The sequence below is a fragment of the Cherax quadricarinatus genome, chromosome 13 (assembly GCF_038502225.1).
Source record: "Cherax quadricarinatus isolate ZL_2023a chromosome 13, ASM3850222v1, whole genome shotgun sequence".
Taxonomy (NCBI): Eukaryota; Metazoa; Arthropoda; class Malacostraca; order Decapoda; family Parastacidae; genus Cherax; species Cherax quadricarinatus.
This window is the reverse complement of record NC_091304.1, coordinates 41,814,204-41,832,189: the sequence shown is the minus strand read 5'-3', so window position 1 is coordinate 41,832,189 and position 17,986 is coordinate 41,814,204. Positions and strand designations below refer to the sequence as shown.

At 39.0% G+C, this 17,986-nt stretch overlaps 1 protein-coding gene across 5 annotated transcripts in view; it reads right to left on the bottom strand.

Moving 5' to 3' along the window:
- LOC128688738 (ubiquitin-protein ligase E3C) overlaps nucleotides 1–17,986 on the bottom strand; it is a 401,351-nt gene that overhangs the window by 366,558 nt on the left and 16,807 nt on the right. For all 5 annotated transcript variants that reach the window (XM_070084672.1, XM_070084678.1, XM_070084673.1 and 2 more), the window contains exon 2: nucleotides 1,926–2,072. In XM_070084672.1, the coding sequence (XP_069940773.1) occupies nucleotides 1,926–2,051 (126 nt within the window). In that variant the 5' untranslated portion in view covers nucleotides 2,052–2,072. The remainder of the gene's footprint in view (nucleotides 1–1,925; nucleotides 2,073–17,986) is intronic.

Here is a 17,986-nt window from a genome sequence, read left to right as displayed (position 1 = left end):
CTCATATCTAGGCCCAAATGTACCACTCACAGTTTATCAGAGTGAGCTGAGCTCATGACGTAGCTCTACGGTTTGGACCCTGAACATAAAGCCGTAGATCTACGGGACGGACCCTCAAAGGGTTAATGACTCTTGTTGGTGTATGGAAAACAGGTAGAAGAGGAGAGGGAGACGAGTTTATGCTTCAACATGACGCTAATATCATCTCTACGGCTTATTTATCTATCACAATTCATCTAATATGGCATAATAAATGATATTCGTAACAGAGAAACATGATATATACTCTAGGATGAATAAAATATGTCATATTGTATGTGAGGAGTAAGTAGTGGTGGTGCTGTTGTTGGGTTTATAAGGGCCACTGAGAGAAGCCGTATATATTAGTGGTGGTGGAGGCAGCTGCAGAACCCACCACCACTATTCACACTTAAACAATGTATGAAATTTATAAATAGGAAATATTTAAATTTTAATTTAACACTGGCTTTACATGGGCTCAGGCCATGCGGACATGTTCGGGACGAATGCCCTTAACCAAGTTCTTGGGCGTTAGCCGAGCCAATATTTTGATACAAAAATGTGCCGCTATCCGATTTTGGCATTAGCCGATGCCTCCGTTACCCGAGGGTCCACTATAGTAGACTGGAATTATAATCCACTTCTTGCTGGAAATACTGTGCCATTTTCATCAAAACATTACCAGAAAGAGAAACACCTTCACTGTATCATTGGCACAGCCTTTTGTTTTTAACCCTTTGAGGGTTTCGGCCGTACTAGTACGGCTTACGACCCAGGGTTTTTGACGTACTCGTACGCCTAAATTCTAGTGCCCTCAAATCTAGTGGGAGAATGGGTCTATGTGGTCAGTGTGCACAATATAAAAAAAATCCTGCAGCACACAGTGCATAATGAGAAAAAAAAACTTAGACCGTTTTCTGGGAATAAAACAGAGACTTTGCACTGTATTTTCGTATGGTATTTATTGTTGTATTCTAGTTTTCCTGGTCTCATTTTATAGAATGGAAGACATATTACAGAAATTGAGATGATTTTGACTGGTTTTACAATGAAAAGTACCTTGAAATTGAGCTCAAAGTAGCAGACATGTTCGATTTTTACCAAAGTTCAAAAGTAAACAAATCATGCCAAGCGTCCAATACACGTCAACTGGTAAGTCTAATATTCTTTCATAAGTGCGCCAATATTATTTATACCATTTTTTACACTAATGCAGTAGTCTGCATAACAGTAAATCTTCTATTTTTTGTGAGAATAAAAATTCTAAGTGGAAAGCAAAAGAATGTAAGAGGGGCCTTGAGATGTGACTAATGAACAGGGGAAATGTCATTTTAGTGCCAGGAATGTCTTTCTTGTTTATTCTGGGCCCTATTCGGAAATTGGCATCTTTTGAAAATTGTGTGAAATTGGCAAAATTGCTAAATTATGACCACTGTACTGGATAGTTGAAAATGGTAAATGGGTGGTTTCTTGCACTCATTCGATAGAAAAAATGGAGTTCTAGCGAAATATTCATGTTTTTTGTCGACTAGTACAGTGGAATTGGCTGAAAATGGGGCTCAATATGGGCAAAATCGCCGAGACCGCTAACTTTGCAAGAGCATAATTCCGTAAGTTTTCCATCAAATTTCATACTTTTGGTGTCATTATGATCGGGAAAAGATTCTCTATCTTTTCATAAGAAAAAATTATTTTTTTTTAAATTTGGCCGACCCTGAGAACGAGTCTCGGAGAAGGCCTGTCGACCCTCCAAGGGTTAAAGCTAACGTTTTTGTTAACAGACTTCATAGAATTTTCTGCTTTGAAGTGGCCTGGACACAATTACTATTGGTAAAATTCTCAAAATGTGATGGATAACAACTATGCCTGAAGTGTTTATGACTGTATTACTTGTACTGACTCACCTCTCGTTCTTCTCTATCAGATTTAAGTTGATTAAGAAGCTCTGAGCGCTCTAAATTCTTTGTTTTGCTGGCACCGCCCAACCTCTGCTGTGGTTTCCGACGATAGTCCCCTTCAAAACTCCACATCTTGTTTATTCTATTGTTGTCCTGCAAGTAAAATCAAATTAAAAATTAAGTAGCTTTTAATTATGACTAGGTTTATTAAAAATCACAGACTTCATATAACAGCTGCTGAAACTAGAGCATTATGGTATCAGAGGCATGCTCTTACTTATATCAAGTCCTACCTCACTGACAGACATCAACATGTGATAATCAATACTATCTTGTTAACACAAACTGTCAACACAGGAGTGCCTAACGGAAACATCCTTGTCCCATCCTCATCTGCATAAATGACCTACCAAATGCCTCCCAGAAACTTGAACTAGTCCTTTTGCAAATGACAAATTTATCATATCTAATCCATTTCTTATTGTTCTCAACCACATAATGAACAAGGAACTCATAAAGATTTCAACATGGATGACAACTGATAAACTTACTGAGGCCTTCTGCATGATGTTTGGGAATCAAGTTAAAAATACCCATTTCAATAAAAATAATTCTCACATAGAAAGACAAGGGAAAATTCTTAGGGATACACCTTAATTGCAACTTGAAATTCAACATTTACATCCAACAAATATTTAAGGAAATTTCCAGACTGCAGGCATTCAATCAAAAATATGCTAATTTATTCCCCAGTCAACATTAGTCACTCTGTACTACTCTCTAAGCTATCCTTACCTCACTCAGGGTATTTGTGCTTGGAGATCTACAACAGCATATAACCTAACACCCATTCAGGGTTCTGACAACACATCCCCTCTATTCAAAAGTTCCAACTTACAGAGCATAAAATGCATCCACTCTTACTAGTATACACTCTATACATACAGGACACTCAGAACAAACCTCAACCTAGTGCTTTGATTCTTCCTGGAGAGCTGCAACGTAACACAAACACAATGTAAGAAATAAGTATCTTTTCGATATACCCTATATTCGACTTGACCTTTTCACAAACTCCATGCAAATAAAGGACCCTAAAATTTGGAATTCTTTTCCAAATAAGAGTATTGTAACCTGTAAATCTACAGTCAAATACTAAACTAAATAGTAGTTTTATAGTACTGTGTGAAATTTACAGCAATTTTATTTGCATTTGTGTGATGGAGAGATAAGGTGTAAACTGCTGTAATCAATAGTGGTGACTTAGAATAAGTTTTATTCTGTCAAAGCAGTTGTAATGCTCTACTAACATGCACGTTCACAGTGTGTAAATTTGTCCTTGCTTCTACAGATATCAGACTTTGTTTCTTAACACCATATTTCTCACATTCCTGTGCCACTAAAATGCCAGACTCAACTTTCTTTATTAGTTCAAGTTTCTGCTTAACACTGAGAGCCGCATATTTCCTCTTGCCACCACCACTTGCTTTAGGAGCCATTGTTTCTTTCACTTTACTTAATGTTAATAGTCACACAAAATGCTATATATCCAGGAAAAAACTGGAGACTGAATGACAAGTGTGTGTGAGAGTGAGCACTAACAATAAACTGGCACAGGCAGCCTTTGGCTCAGGGAACAATGAAAACAGTCAGGTCCTAGACGTGGCAGCTGTGCCCCATACTAGACAAATGTTGGAGTCATCGGACTTGGTCCAATGATTCAGAAGACAACAGGACACTATCACTACAGACAAAATCTATAGTATTTTTTTTTTTCATTTTGTCCACTGATTTCAACATCTGTCTAGCTAATATTTTTATTTCTAATTATGGAAAGCCATTAACCCTTTGACTGTTTTGGTCGTATATATACGTCTTACGAGGTACCGTGTTTGACGTATATATACAGTAGGGCCCCACTTATACTGCAGGTTAGGTTCCAGGCTACCGCCATAAAGCGGAAATCGCCGTAAAGTGGAACACCCTTTTTTTTCACCTTATAAATACATACAAATACTAAATAACAAGTTTACACTAACATATACAGTGGACCCCCGCATAGCGAACTTAATCCGTGCAAGAGGGCTGGTCGTTATGCGAAATGTTCGCTATGCGAATTAATTTTCCCCATAAGAAATAATGGAAATAAAATTAATCCGTGCAAGACACCCAAAAGTATGAAAAAAAAAATTTTTTACCACAAAAAAATGTTAATTTTAGTACACACAAACTGAAAAAGGCATGCACAATTACATGACACTTACTTTTATTGAAGATCTGGTGATGATTGATGGGATGGGAGGAGGGGAGAGAGAGTGTTAGTGTTTAGAAGGGGAATCCCCTTCCATTAAGACTTGAGGAGGCAAGTCCTTTTCTGGGGTTACTTCCCTTCTTCTTTTAATGCCACTAGGACCAGCTTCAGAGTCACTGGACTTCTTTCGCACAACATATCTGTCCATAGTGGCCTGTACCTCTCGTTCCTTTATGATTTGTCTAAAGTGGTTCACAACAGTGTCATTGTAACAGTCACCAGCACGGCTTGCAATAGCTGTGTGAGGGTGATTTTCATCAAAAAAGGTTTGCACTTCAAGCCATTTTGCACACATTTCCTTAATCTTTGAAGTAGGCAATTCCTTCAATTTCTCTCTCCCCTCCTTTGAACCAGTTTCCCCAGGTCTGGCCTCTTGCTCTTGAAGTTGATCTATCAGCTCATCAGTGGTTAGTTCTTCATTGTCCTCCTCCACCAACTCTTCCACATCCTCCCCACTAACCTCCAACCCCAAGGACTTCCCCAATTCCACAATTGATTCCTCAACTGGTATACTACTCCTCTCAGGGTTAGCCTCAAACCCTTCAAAATCCCTTTTGTCTACACATTCTGGCCACAGTTTCTTCCAAGCAGAGTTCAAGGTTCTCTTAGTCACTCCCTCCCAAGCCTTACCTATAAGGTTTACACAACTGAGGATATTAAAGTGATCCTTCCAAAACTCTTTTAGAGTCAATCCAGTGTCTGTGGTCACTTCAAAGCACTTTTGAAACAGAGCTTTTGTGTACAGTTTCTTGAAGTTGGAAATGACCTGCTGGTCCATGGGCTGCAGGAGAGGAGTGGTATTAGGAGGCAAAAACTTCACCTTAATGAAGCTCATGTCCCCATAAAGTCGCTCTGCCACGTCTGTAGGATGACCAGGGGCATTGTCTAACACCAGGAGGCACTTAAGGTCTAATTTCTTTTCAGTTAGGTAATCTTTCACATTGGGGGCAAATGCATGGTGTAACCAGTTATAGAAAAATTCCCTAGTGACCCATGCCTTACTGTTTGCCCTCCACAGCACACACAAATTATCCTTGAGGACATTCTTTTGCCTGAACGCTCTGGGAGTTTCAGAGTGATACACTAATAAAGGCTTAACTTTGCAATCACCACTAGCATTGGCACACATCAACAAAGTAAGCCTGTCTTTCATAGGCTTATGTCCTGGGAGTGCCTTTTCCTCCTGAGTAATGTAGGTCCTGCTTGGCATTTTCTTCCAGAACAGGCCTGTTTCATCACAATTAAACACTTGTTCAGGTTCCAGTCCTTCAGTTTCTATGTACTCCTTGAATTCATGCACATATTTTTCAGCCGCTTTGTGGTCCGAACTGGCAGCCTCACCATGCCGTATCACACTATGGATGCCACTACGCTTCTTAAATCTCTCAAACCAACCTTTGCTGGCCTTAAATTCACTCACATCATCACTAGTTGCAGGCATTTTTTTAATTAAATCGTCATGCAACTTCCTAGCCTTTTCACATATGATCGCTTGAGAGACGCTATCTCCTGCTAGCTGTTTTTCATTTATCCACACCAATAAGAGTCTCTCAACATCTTCCATCACTTGCGATCTTTGTTTCGAAAACACAGTTAAACCTTTGGCAACAACAGCTTCCTTGATTGCCGTTTTCTTGCCCACAATAGAAGCGATGGTTGATTTTGGTTTCTTGTACAACCTGACCAGGTCTGTGATACGTACTCCACTTTCATACTTATCAATGATCTCTTTCTTAATTTCAATGGGTATTCTTACCCTTTGAGGTGTAGGGTTGGCACTAGAAGCTTTCTTGGGGCCCATGGTCACTTATTTTCCACAAACAGCACCGAAAACACTGTAATAATACGAAATATTCCGAGTGTATGCTTGAATGTTACCGCGGAGGCTAGCTGGTAAACAATGGGACGGGCGGCACATGTGAGGCTGGCTGAGGGCCCACATTGGACGCGTCTCGGACGAAGTTCGCTGAGCGGGTTTTTGTCCACTATGCGGGGCAAAATTTTAGCGAACAAAGCGTTCGCTATGCGGATTGTTCGCTATGCAAGGCGTTCACTATGCGGGGGTCCACTGTATTAAGTTAGCATTAGAACTAGGCATCAAAAAACAATAAAAAAGTACAATACACACATAGTGCACTCATTACTTACCTTAAAATATTTGTAGTCTTAATCTAGGGTGAGATGAGTAGTATTTATTGTAAAAAATCAAGTGTGGTATGTGTGGTAGTCAGCCGGGCTACCATACCAGGCCAACCCACCCACACATATTCTATATTTAAGCATCCCAGAGCGATAAATTGTATATACAGTTCACTCATTACTTACCTTAAAATATTTGTAGTCTTAATGTAGGGTCAGGAGTAAGTAAATGAGATAAAACGAATAAATGAGAGAGAGAAAGAATGAGTGCATGAGAGAGGACAGGCGCAGAGTTATGTAAACAAACCAGGCGAAGGTAAGCTTTGTAAACCAAGTGTACACGTCTGGTTTGTGTACAAGTTACACTGTGTACAAGTTGTCTCTACATTGATACGGTAAAATAAATAAAGAAGAACACGCCCATTCTCATGTAACATCATTTTGAGAAGAAATGAAGCTCTGAGTGAAGGCAATGGAAATAAATCACTCTGACTTTTTTGGGTTATCCTGGGATCTCTACACATATGCTGTTATATATGATAATCTATGTAACTGTATTTGTGTATACCTGAATAAACTTACATACATACAAAAGAAATAATTTTCTACAGTTACCCCCAGTAACACATTTTCTCTTATGCTAGATTAGAAAAAATGTTATTCTTGGCATCACTTGTACAAGTTATCTGGTTACCACATCTCATATTTATGTTTATTTATTCTATTGTGGGGTGTATTTATCATCTTTTTATGTTATGTATCATGTTTATTATATAATTTTTAAAAAAATATCATGGATGGATTAATGAAAATGTGTATTTAACCCTTTGACTGTCGCGGCCGTATATATACGTTTTACGAGGTGCCGTGTTTGACGTATATATACTCATAAATTCTAGCGGCTTCAAATCAAGCAGGAGAAAGCTGGTAGGCCCACATGTGAGAGAATGGGTCTGTGGGGTCAGTGTGCACCATATAAAAAAGATCCTGGAGCACGCAGTGCATAATGAGAAAAAAAAACTCCGACCGTTTTTTTTAATTAAAATGCCGACTTTGTGGTCTATTTTCGTATAGTATTTATGGGTGTATTCTCGTTTTCTTGGTCTCATTTGATAGAATGGAAAACATATTACAGAAATAGAGGTGTTTTTGATTGATTTTACTATAAAAAGAACCTAGAAATGGAGCTCAAAGTAGGGGAAATGTTTGATTTTTGCCAATGTTCAAAAGTAAACAAATGATGCCATTGTCCAATAAATGTGCAACTAGCCATTCTAATATGCAGTCATGAATGGGTTGATGTTATTTATACAGTTATTACAGCATTGCAGTAGTCTGCATAATAGTAAGTCTAATATTTTTTGTTTGAATAAAAATTCAAAATAGAAAGCAAGAGTAATATCAGAGGGGCCTGGAGACGTGATTGATGAACAAAGAAAACGTTATTTTAGAGCCTGGAATGTCTGCATTGTTCATTCTGGACCTTATTTTGAAATTGTCATATTTTTTAGTTTTCGTGAAATTGGCCAAATTGCAAATTTCTGACCACATTATTAGGTAGTTGAAATCAGTAAATGGGCAGTTTCTTGTACTCAATCGATAGAAAAAATGAAGTTCTAAAGAAATAGCTATGAGTTTGGGCGACTGGAACAATGGAATTAGCCGAAAATAGGGCTCAAAGTGGGCGAAATCGCCGATTTGTAAACAGCGCCGAGGTCGCTAACTTCGCGAGAGCATAATTCCGTCAGTTTTCCATCGAATTTCGTTTTTTTTGTGTCATTACAATCGGGAAAAGATTCTCTATCATTTCATAAGAAAAAATAATTTTTTTTTTTAAATTTTGCGACACCAGGAGACACCTCAGGATTGGGGGTTGCGACAGTCAAAGGGTTAACGTAATATACGACATTTAATGAGACTCGATGATTATTATTATCATTACTAATATGATGTCTGGAGACATAAGACACTCTTACTGATTTTAATGTGTACCTGCATGCCAGCACAGTATGTAAGTTTATTTAAGTACATGTATACATAAGCATAATTATCAGAGTATATATAAATATGAAATAACTTTTAAAAACACTTAAAATTTTGGAGTTTCCAGACATAATGGAGAGACTTAGTGCTTACGGATCTCACAGAGAATGTAAACAAACCAGGTGGGGCGCGGTGACCGTATTAGAAAGTCAGGTGGGGGGAGCCCTATAGCGAATTTTGGTCATAATTTGCAATGACCGTATTAGCGGAACGCCGTAAAGTGAAACGCCGTAAAGCAAAACGCCGTAAAGCGGGGCCCTACTGTACTCATAAATTCTAGCAGCTTCAAATCAAACAGGAGAAAGCTGGTAGGCCCACATGTGAGAGAATGGGTCTGTGTGGTCAGTGTGCACCATATAAAAAAAATCCTGGAGCATGCAGTGCATAATGAGAAAAAAAAAAACTCCGACCATTTTTTTTAATTAAAATGCCGAATTTGTGGTGTATTTTCGTATAGTATTTATGGTCGTATTCTCGTTTTCTTGGTCTCACTTGATAGAATGGAAAACATATTATAGAAATAGAGGTGATGTTGATCGATTTTACTATAAAAAGAACCTGGAAATGGAGCTCAAAGTAGGGGAAATGCTTGATTTTTCCTGATGTTCAAAAGTAAACAAATGATGTCATTGCCCAATAAATGCCCAACTAGCCATTCTAATATGCAATCATGAATGGGTTGATGTTATTTATACAATTATTACAGTATTGCAGTAGTCTGCATAACAGTAAATCTTCTACTTTTTGTTTGAATAAAAATTCAAAATAGAAAGCAAGAGTAATATCAGAGGGGCCTAGAGATGTGACTGATGAACAAAGAAAATGTTATTTTAGAGCCAGGAATGTCTGCATTGTTCATTCTGGACCTTATTTTGAAACTGTCATATTTTTTTAATTTTCGTGAAATTGGCCAAATTGCAAATTTCTGACAACGTTATTGGGTAGTTGAAATCAGTAAATGGGCAGTTTCTTGTACTCAATCGATAGAAAAAATGGAGTTCTAAAGAAATAGCTATGAGTTTGGTCGACTGGAACAATGGAATTAGTTGAAAATAGGGCTCAAAGTGGGCGAAATCACCGATTTGTAAATATCGCCAAGGTCGCTAACTTCGTGAGAGCGTAATTCCGTCAGTTTTCCATCAAATTTCGTTTTTTTGGTGTCATTACAATCAGGAAAAGATTCTCTATCATTTTATAAGAAAAAATAATTTTTTTTTAAATTTTGCGACACTAGGAGACACCTCAGGATTGGGGGTTGCGACAGTCAAGGGGTTAAGAAGCTTGCATGCCATATAGGCATAGAGTTTGCAGCAAAAGATGGCTCACTTTGGTCCTTAGTTAAATGCTATGGCTTGATAAATATAAAAACTTATGGCAAGGCTGGTGTTGCAATACGTCTCCTTTGGGTGGCCCGGTGGCCTGGTGGCTAAAGCTCCCACTTCACACACGGAGGGCCCGGGTTCGATTCCCGGCGGGTGGAAACATTCGACACGTTTCCTTACATCTGTTGTCCTGTTCACCTAGCAGCAAATAGGTACCTGGGTGTTAGTCGACTGGTGTGGGTCGCATCCTGGGGGACAAGATTAAGGACCCCAATGGAAATAAGTTAGACAGTCCTCGATGACGCACTGACTTTCTTGGGTTATCCTGGGTGGCTAACCCTCCGGGGTTAAAAATCCGAACGAAATCTTATCTTATCTTAACCATCTATGTCAGCTGATCTACATCTCAAGCATCGTGTACTTCTGTCTCCCATACCACCTGCGATGCTACTGCTGCAGCTTTACAGCTCCTCTAACTTAGAATAAATGACATTCTGATAACAAAAATCATTATACTCTATTATACTTTAAATGTGTATGTTTGCACAATAACTGGGAATAAATCATTATCATTACCATCACCATGTGTGGTTGTGCCATCAATGCAGAGGATAGTTCTCACAACAGCAAGGGCTTTGCCATAGCAAAGACACACAACACTGACATATGTAAAGACCCACAATGACATATCAGCTGCAGAAACAAACCAAATAGAAGTTATACTGTCAACCAAGAGGAGTGCTTGTTATCACCCCACCACTGGTCTCACTACCAAATGAAGTAAAACTTCTCAATTTCCTCTTATTACTCATATACCGTACAACCAAAACATCTGAAGCAACAGTCAATGGCCAAGGGTCAGGACAATAAAAGAAGATTTAAAAACCAACTCAAGACTCAGAATAAAGAAGGTGAGGGTAGTACTGCTGCAGCATCTCTTATTACTAGCCAAGAGGATGCATCCCTCACCTTCTGCTGCCCTCACACCTCTCGCCAAACACAACAAACTTGGACACTACCCCATACAATGATGATGGCCCCTTCATCAGATTTGATGCAATCTTTAACCTTTTCAGCGTCCATCACTTATAACTAAGGCCAGGGTCCTAACGTAGTTCTGCATCATGAGCTCAGTTCACTTAGATAAGCTGTGCACAGTGTGTGCATAGTATAAAAAAAAAAACTGCCCCATGCAGTACATGATGGGAAAAACAAAACTGTGACCATGTATATGGCATGACAGCAATTTTTGAGGTGTTGTCTCAGAAGGTTTTTATGGTTTTATTGGTGATTTCTTAGTATCATTTGACAGAATGGAAGATATACTAGTGAAAGATGACTGGAAGTAACTTGAAATTGAGCTCAAATTAGCAGAAATATTCAATTTTTGCTGATATTCATGAGAATGGGTAAGGCCATCCTACACCCTTAGTCTGTTTTATAGGTTTTGAATATGTTTCATACAATTATTGGAATGCTGTAAACCATGACCAATCATTCCTGGTTATATTTTATTATCCAAGAAATTGAGTAAATCTTCTATTTTTGTGATTAAAAATTCAAAATGGAAGGCAAGTGTAATATAGGAGAGGACTGAGGACATGACTAATGAAAAGAGGAAATGATGTTTTAGTGCCAGGAATGTTTACATAGCTTTTTGGACGGTTTTTAAATTGGAGTTTTTTGAATTACGTAAAATTGGCCAAATTACCAATTCCTGTGCATTTTATACAGTAGCTGAAATAGTTCAATGGGCAACTTCTCACTCTCAATTGATAAAACAGAATGCATACTACTGACCTAGCTAAGAATTTGGCTGAAGAGAGGAATGGAATTGGCTTAAAATAGGACTCAAATCAGAAAAAAAATTCTGCTGCGTAAATTGTGCCAAGACCACTAACTTTACAAGTGCATAATTTCATAAGTTTTTCATCAAATTTCTTACTTTTGGTCTCTTTACCTTCAAAAAAGAATTCTCACCCATTTCAGAAGAAAAAAATAATCTTATTTTTTGAAAAATAAAATAAGAGTGAACACTAAGACCAATATTAATTTTGGGGTCTGGACAGTAAAAGGGTTAGTAACACATCACATGTGATGAAAGTTATGCCACTTTATGTAATATAAAATCCTCTGCATAAACTGTTACATAATGTATTTCCATGGTGGCTTGCTTTATACGATAACTGCATTATATAATTTGACATGACTATGTAGAAAGATGCACCACTGGAGCATTTTGCAAGAAACAAGGGCTAAGCCACTTATAAAATGGTGAATTCTTAATGTGATCTACACTAAGTCTGACAAAGAGATTCCACTAATTATTTGTCATAAACCTACATAGTACAAAAGAGAACAGGGCAACAAGAACCATTTATATACAGGTTAATTAGTCCCACTCAAGAAACTATAAGAAGACTGACAATATAAAATGCAGACTATGTATAACCACAGCTGAAGGAATTTCAATGTTGATATTTTATTTTGCTGTCTCTTCCCCACAAAAGTCCCCTCAGATGATACAAACAAGCCTTTAGTATTTCAGGTGCATGGGTAGTTTTAGGTATCTGTCAGGGACCACCAAGTTGCCTACCATCTTGAAACTTAATGAGGAGAGGCTGTACTTCAATACAACACTAATATCAACTGTACGGATTATTTATCTATCACAATTATTTATTTATTTATTTATTTATTTATTTATTTAGAAATTTAAGCATGCATACAGAGGTACAAAAAAAAAATACAGGTAAGAGCAGCATGCCAAAGCCACTTATATGCATAGCATTACGGGCTGGCTTAAAATTAACTTAAGATTAACTAAGCAATGATGAAATCAGTGATAAGACATTATTGTAAACAGATAACTATAAAGCACAAATGAGTATTACAAAGACAGCTCATATGGTTGCATGCATTGCTGTTCATTCAGTAGAATGGAGTATTCTGTTAGGTAGTGTATTTAAAAAAATAACAAAGTTAGATTGGGTCCTAAGTTTAACATTTATGTGATATAATTGTGAGTAACATTCTGGATATACAATTTATAAGGTTCAGTTATTCAGTATTTATTTGGTTTTGAGTGAGTAAGTGAACTTTGAGAAGAGACTTGAATTTGTAAACAGGTAGTGTTTCTTTTATATTTACAGGTAATGAATTCCAGATTTTAGGGCCTTTTATGTGCATTGAGTTTTTGCATAGCGTGAGATGGACACGAGGAACATCAAAGAGTGATCTGTGCCTTGTGTTATGGTCATGTGTTCTGTTGAGGTTGGCAAGGAGATGTTTGAGGGGAGGGTTAACCCTTTGACTGTTTCCGACGTATAAATACGTCTTACGAGCCAATGTTTCTGACGTATTTATACGCACAAATTCTAGCGGCTTCAAATCGAGCGCCAAAGGCCTGATAGGCCTACACGGGAGAGAATGGGTCTCAGTGGTCGGTGTGCACCCTGTGAAAAAAATCTGGGACCTAGCGGTGCATTGTGGGAACGCCATGTTGTCAGTCCATTTTCACCATGCCTCTCGGTAAGAAGTTCCTCACTCCTCAGCGGATTGGAGGTCTTTTGTTCCCAAGTGATAGCTCTAACAGCGATGAAAGTGTCAGTGACAGTGAATTCAAGGGTTTTCAAGTGAGTGTTACCGAAAAAAGTGCCCAGGATAACGTAAATAGTGACGAAAACCCAGATGACCCACAACCTTCGACCTCTGGTGCTGTGCCGGCTTGTTCACATTCACGTTCGCCTGTACCAGGACGAAAGAGGAAACTATTTGGTCGTGTACAACACCCTGATGATAGCAGTGATAGTGATAGTGATAGTGATTTCAAGGTCATTGAAAGCAGTTCTAGTGACAGTGAGAGTGAATATTCCCCAGTGAAGCGCCAGTATGTACGACGTAGCATGCGGTCTGGTAGTGTTTCATATGTTGTTCCAAGGGGAAGGAGAAACTCTGGGAGCACATCCCGTGGCCCAACACCACGACCTGATAGTGAAGATGATGATATTGTAACGATGGGTATGAATGGTGACAGTGAGGGAGGAGGCAGTGGTGGTGATAGTGAGGGTGGCACGGCCCATGTGGCACCATCACCGGGCCACGCTACTAGCCACGCGGCTGACTCAGCAGAACAACCAGCCTCACCCTACCCCACACTGCCACAACCTGCACCACCACAACCTGCACAGCCACAACCACAGCCACAACCACGGTACAATATCCAGACCCCACCAGCAGACCGCATCTGGGATTGGCAGGACGGTGACGAGTTTGTTCCCAGTCCCCATGACTTTGATGAAACACAAAGTGGAATAAAGCCATCTTGTCCACTTGGGAACAATGCCAGTGAACTGGACTGCTTTGAGTTATTCTTCGATGAACCCCTGATGGACATCATTGTCAGGGAAACCAACACATACTGTGAATACACCATGGCAAATACAATTCTCTCACCAAAATCACGGCTACACAAGTGGAAGGAGACAACTGTGGCAGAGATGTACCTGTTTTTTGCCACAATAATGCTTATGCCACATGTGTATAAGCACACTGTCACCACATACTGGACAACAGATCGCCTGATTTCAACTCCAGGTTTTAGTGACATTATAGGTGTCAATCGTTTCCTGATACTGTTGCGTATGTTACACTTTTCAGACAAAACCAGGCCTGACAGAAGCGACAGGTTATATAAGATAAGAAATGTGTTTATGTACCTGAAACAAAAGTGCTGCATGTATTTTTATCCCTTCAGGAAGCTTGTTATTGATGAGTCCTTGATTTTATTCAAAGGAAGACTCTCATTCAAGCAATATATACCAAGCAAGAGGAAACGCTTTGGTATAAAGCTATTTGTACTGTGTGATTGCAGAAGTGGTCTTGTTATAGATATTATTGTGTACACTGGCAGTAATACTTTGAGAGATACCATGAAGTTATTGGGTATCTCTGGTGATGTGGTTCGAACAATGATGGAACCATATCTTGGTAAGGGGCATATGTTATTTACTGATAACTGGTACACAAGCCCCTTACTCAGTGATTTCTTGCGAGTGAACTTGACAGACGTGTGTGGCACAGTGCGTGGTAATCGCAAACATATGCCAAGGTTCGACGCTGGCACTCGCAGAGGTGAGGTGCAAGCCTTTGCTGCCAATGACATCATGGCATTTCGGTGGCATGACAAACGTGATGTCACATTGTTGACATCAGTTCACACAAACGAAATGGTACCCAGTGGCAGGGACAACAGAGAGACCAATGAACCCATTCTAAAGCCTGCAGCTGTCATGGACTACAACCTCAATATGCGCTTAGTGGACAAATGTGACATGCAGATTGGGTTTGCAGACTGTGTACGCAAGAGTTATAAGTGGTATATCAAACTTTTTTTCCATCTTGTTGATATCTCTATGCTAAATGCTTATAACATATACAAGTTGAAGACCAACAAAACACCAAAATATGGTGAATTTTGCCTGTCAGTAATCAGACAAATAATTGCAAAGTACAAAGGAGCAACTCCTGCAATAGACCAGCGCCCACAGACGTCATCTCGTATGAGGCCTGGTGATCACTACCCCATACAACTGCCTCCTACTACTGCCAAGAAAAATGCTCAGAAGAGGTGTTATGTATGTATGCATACCACAAAACGCCCACAAACACGCAGAGACACTCGTTTTATGTGTGAGGAGTGTGAAGTGCCCCTCTGCATATACCCATGTTTCAAAGAGTTCCACAAGCTGCAGCAGTTCTAGGAACGTGGTTAGTGACTGTACATATGTATATATATTATGGAACAATAGTAATAAACATTGTTTTGTATTGTTTGTTTGTGTAAACAAAGTGTATACACAAACTAATAGTGATAAAGTTTGTTCTGTTATTGTGTTGTAAACAATGAGTGTATATTTGAACAATGCACCTTACATTGGTCTCACAGGCCACATAAGTTACCTGGAAAAGAAAAATATTGAAAAATGCAAGAAACCTTTGAATTAGAGTAAATAAAAGAATACCGGGTGGGCGGCAGTCGCCGCTGTTGCCGTACGCACGTCAATTTCTGCAAACTTTGCGGCTCTATATCTCGGTAAGTACTGATGGCAAAAATTTTTTTTAGGCTTAAAACACTAGTAAAAATATTCCTAACATTTTCATAAGAAAAAATAATTTTTTTTTTTCGAATATTTGGCGACATAGAATGACAGTTTCAGAGAGCGCCCTGAAACAGTCAAAGGGTTAATATCAGAGTTAAGTGTTCTATGTATGTAATAGGTGCAATAATAAGTATGGATGCTTTGTATGGTGAGTAGGTTGAGTGTTTTGAATATTGGTGGAGTGTGTTGCCTGTAGTGAGAATTTGTTATCATTCTAACTGCAGCCTTTTGTTGGGTAATTAGTGGTCTGAGATGGTTAATTGTTGTTGAGCCCCATGCACAAATTCCATAGGTGAGATAGGGGTAAATAAGAGAGTGATAAAGGGCCAGGAGGGCTGACTGTGGAACATAGTACCGTATCTTCGATAGTATGCCTACAGTCTTGGAAATTTTCTTAGAAATTTGTTGTACATGTGTATGAAATTTGAGTCTATTATCGAGGTGGATTCCTAAGAATTTTCCCTCTGTTAGCTTTGTGATAGGTGATCCGTTTATCGTTATGTTAAGAGGTACATCTGTAGCTCTGTTACCAAACTGAATGAAGTAGGTTTTGTCAATGTTTAGTGTAAGTTTGTTAGTCCTCGTCCAGGTAGATATTTTCTGTAATTCGGTGTTTACAGTATTGGCTAGCGTGACTGGGCTCGGGTGAGAGAAGACGTATGTAGTGTCATCAGCAAAAAGTGTGGGTTTGAGTAATTGCGAAGCATTTGGTAGGTCATTTATGTATAGGAGAAAGAGAAGAGGGCCAAGGACACTTCCCTGTGGGACACCAGCTGTAATTGGTTGTGCGGAAGAGCTTGCCCCATTCGCGTACACATATTGGCTTCTGTTGCTGAGGTAAGACTTGAGGTAGTTGAGGGAGTGCCCTCTAATACCATAGTGTGACAATTTTACGTGGAGCAAGTCATGGTCAACTGTATCAAAAGCTTTACGTAAGTCAATGAAGATCCCCAGTGGGACTTCTTTTTTCTCTATTGCATTGTATATATGTTCTAGCATGTGTATAATAGCATCATTAGTATTTTGATTAGGCCTGAATCCAAATTGGCAGGGGTTGAGAATGTTTTGGGAGATGAGGTAGGAGTAGATTCGTTTATGAAGTAATTTTTCGAAGATTTTTGAGAGAGGGTGTAAATTGGATATTGGCCTATAGTTATTCAACTCTGTTTGATCTCCTCCTTTATGGATCGGGGTGACCCTTGCTATTTTGAGAACTGTAGGGAAGGTGGAGGATTCAATGGATTTGTTAAAGAGTGTTGCAATGATTGGTGATAGTACTTGTGACGCTTTTTTGTATATAAAGGGTGGTAAGGTATTTAAATCTCCTGCCTTGTTTTTCAGTGCGTTGATAATAAGGGAGACTTCGTATGGGTTAGTCGGAGCTAGGAACAGTGTGTTCGGGTAGTTGATCTAATATGACATAATAAACAATATTAATATCATAGAAACATGATATATGCTCTAGAATGAAGAAAACATGCCATTACGTGATGAGTGGTGGCGGCTACTCCCAAGGTAAAAATAATTATCGCTTTGACCACATTTTCCCATTCTTGCCCTTCAGTCTTATTATAAGAGAAAATGGAGTGTTTGTGAGGCTAACTGCACTAAATCACTAATTCCATAAGGAAAACACTGAAACAAAAGCAATTTTTTTGTGTTTTTATGTGATTTCATGCTTTAATTCAATGGACATCATCCCCCTCTTCTCAGCACTGTTTTTTGCACTTACTTTCTTACAACCCATGGTTAGAAAAAAAAAGTTTGGCAAAATAAATGCACAAAAAGCACAAAACGCTGGGCAGATGTTGTGGCGTTCACTGTGCCAACTAGTGGCAGCGTATCTGAAGCTAGCTCGTAACTTGGATTTTGGCTCACAACTCAAAGCAAGAAATCAACCGAGCATTATAAATCTCCTACAAGACCAAGATGCACATGTTACTGAATTCACAAACACTATGAGTAACTGCATGTTGCTACCAACAGTAACAAAACCTACAAGAGTTACAGAGACTAGTGTTTCCCTACTAGACCACATCTGGACCAACACCATATCCCCCTTAAGATCAGGCATAATCACAGATAATACCA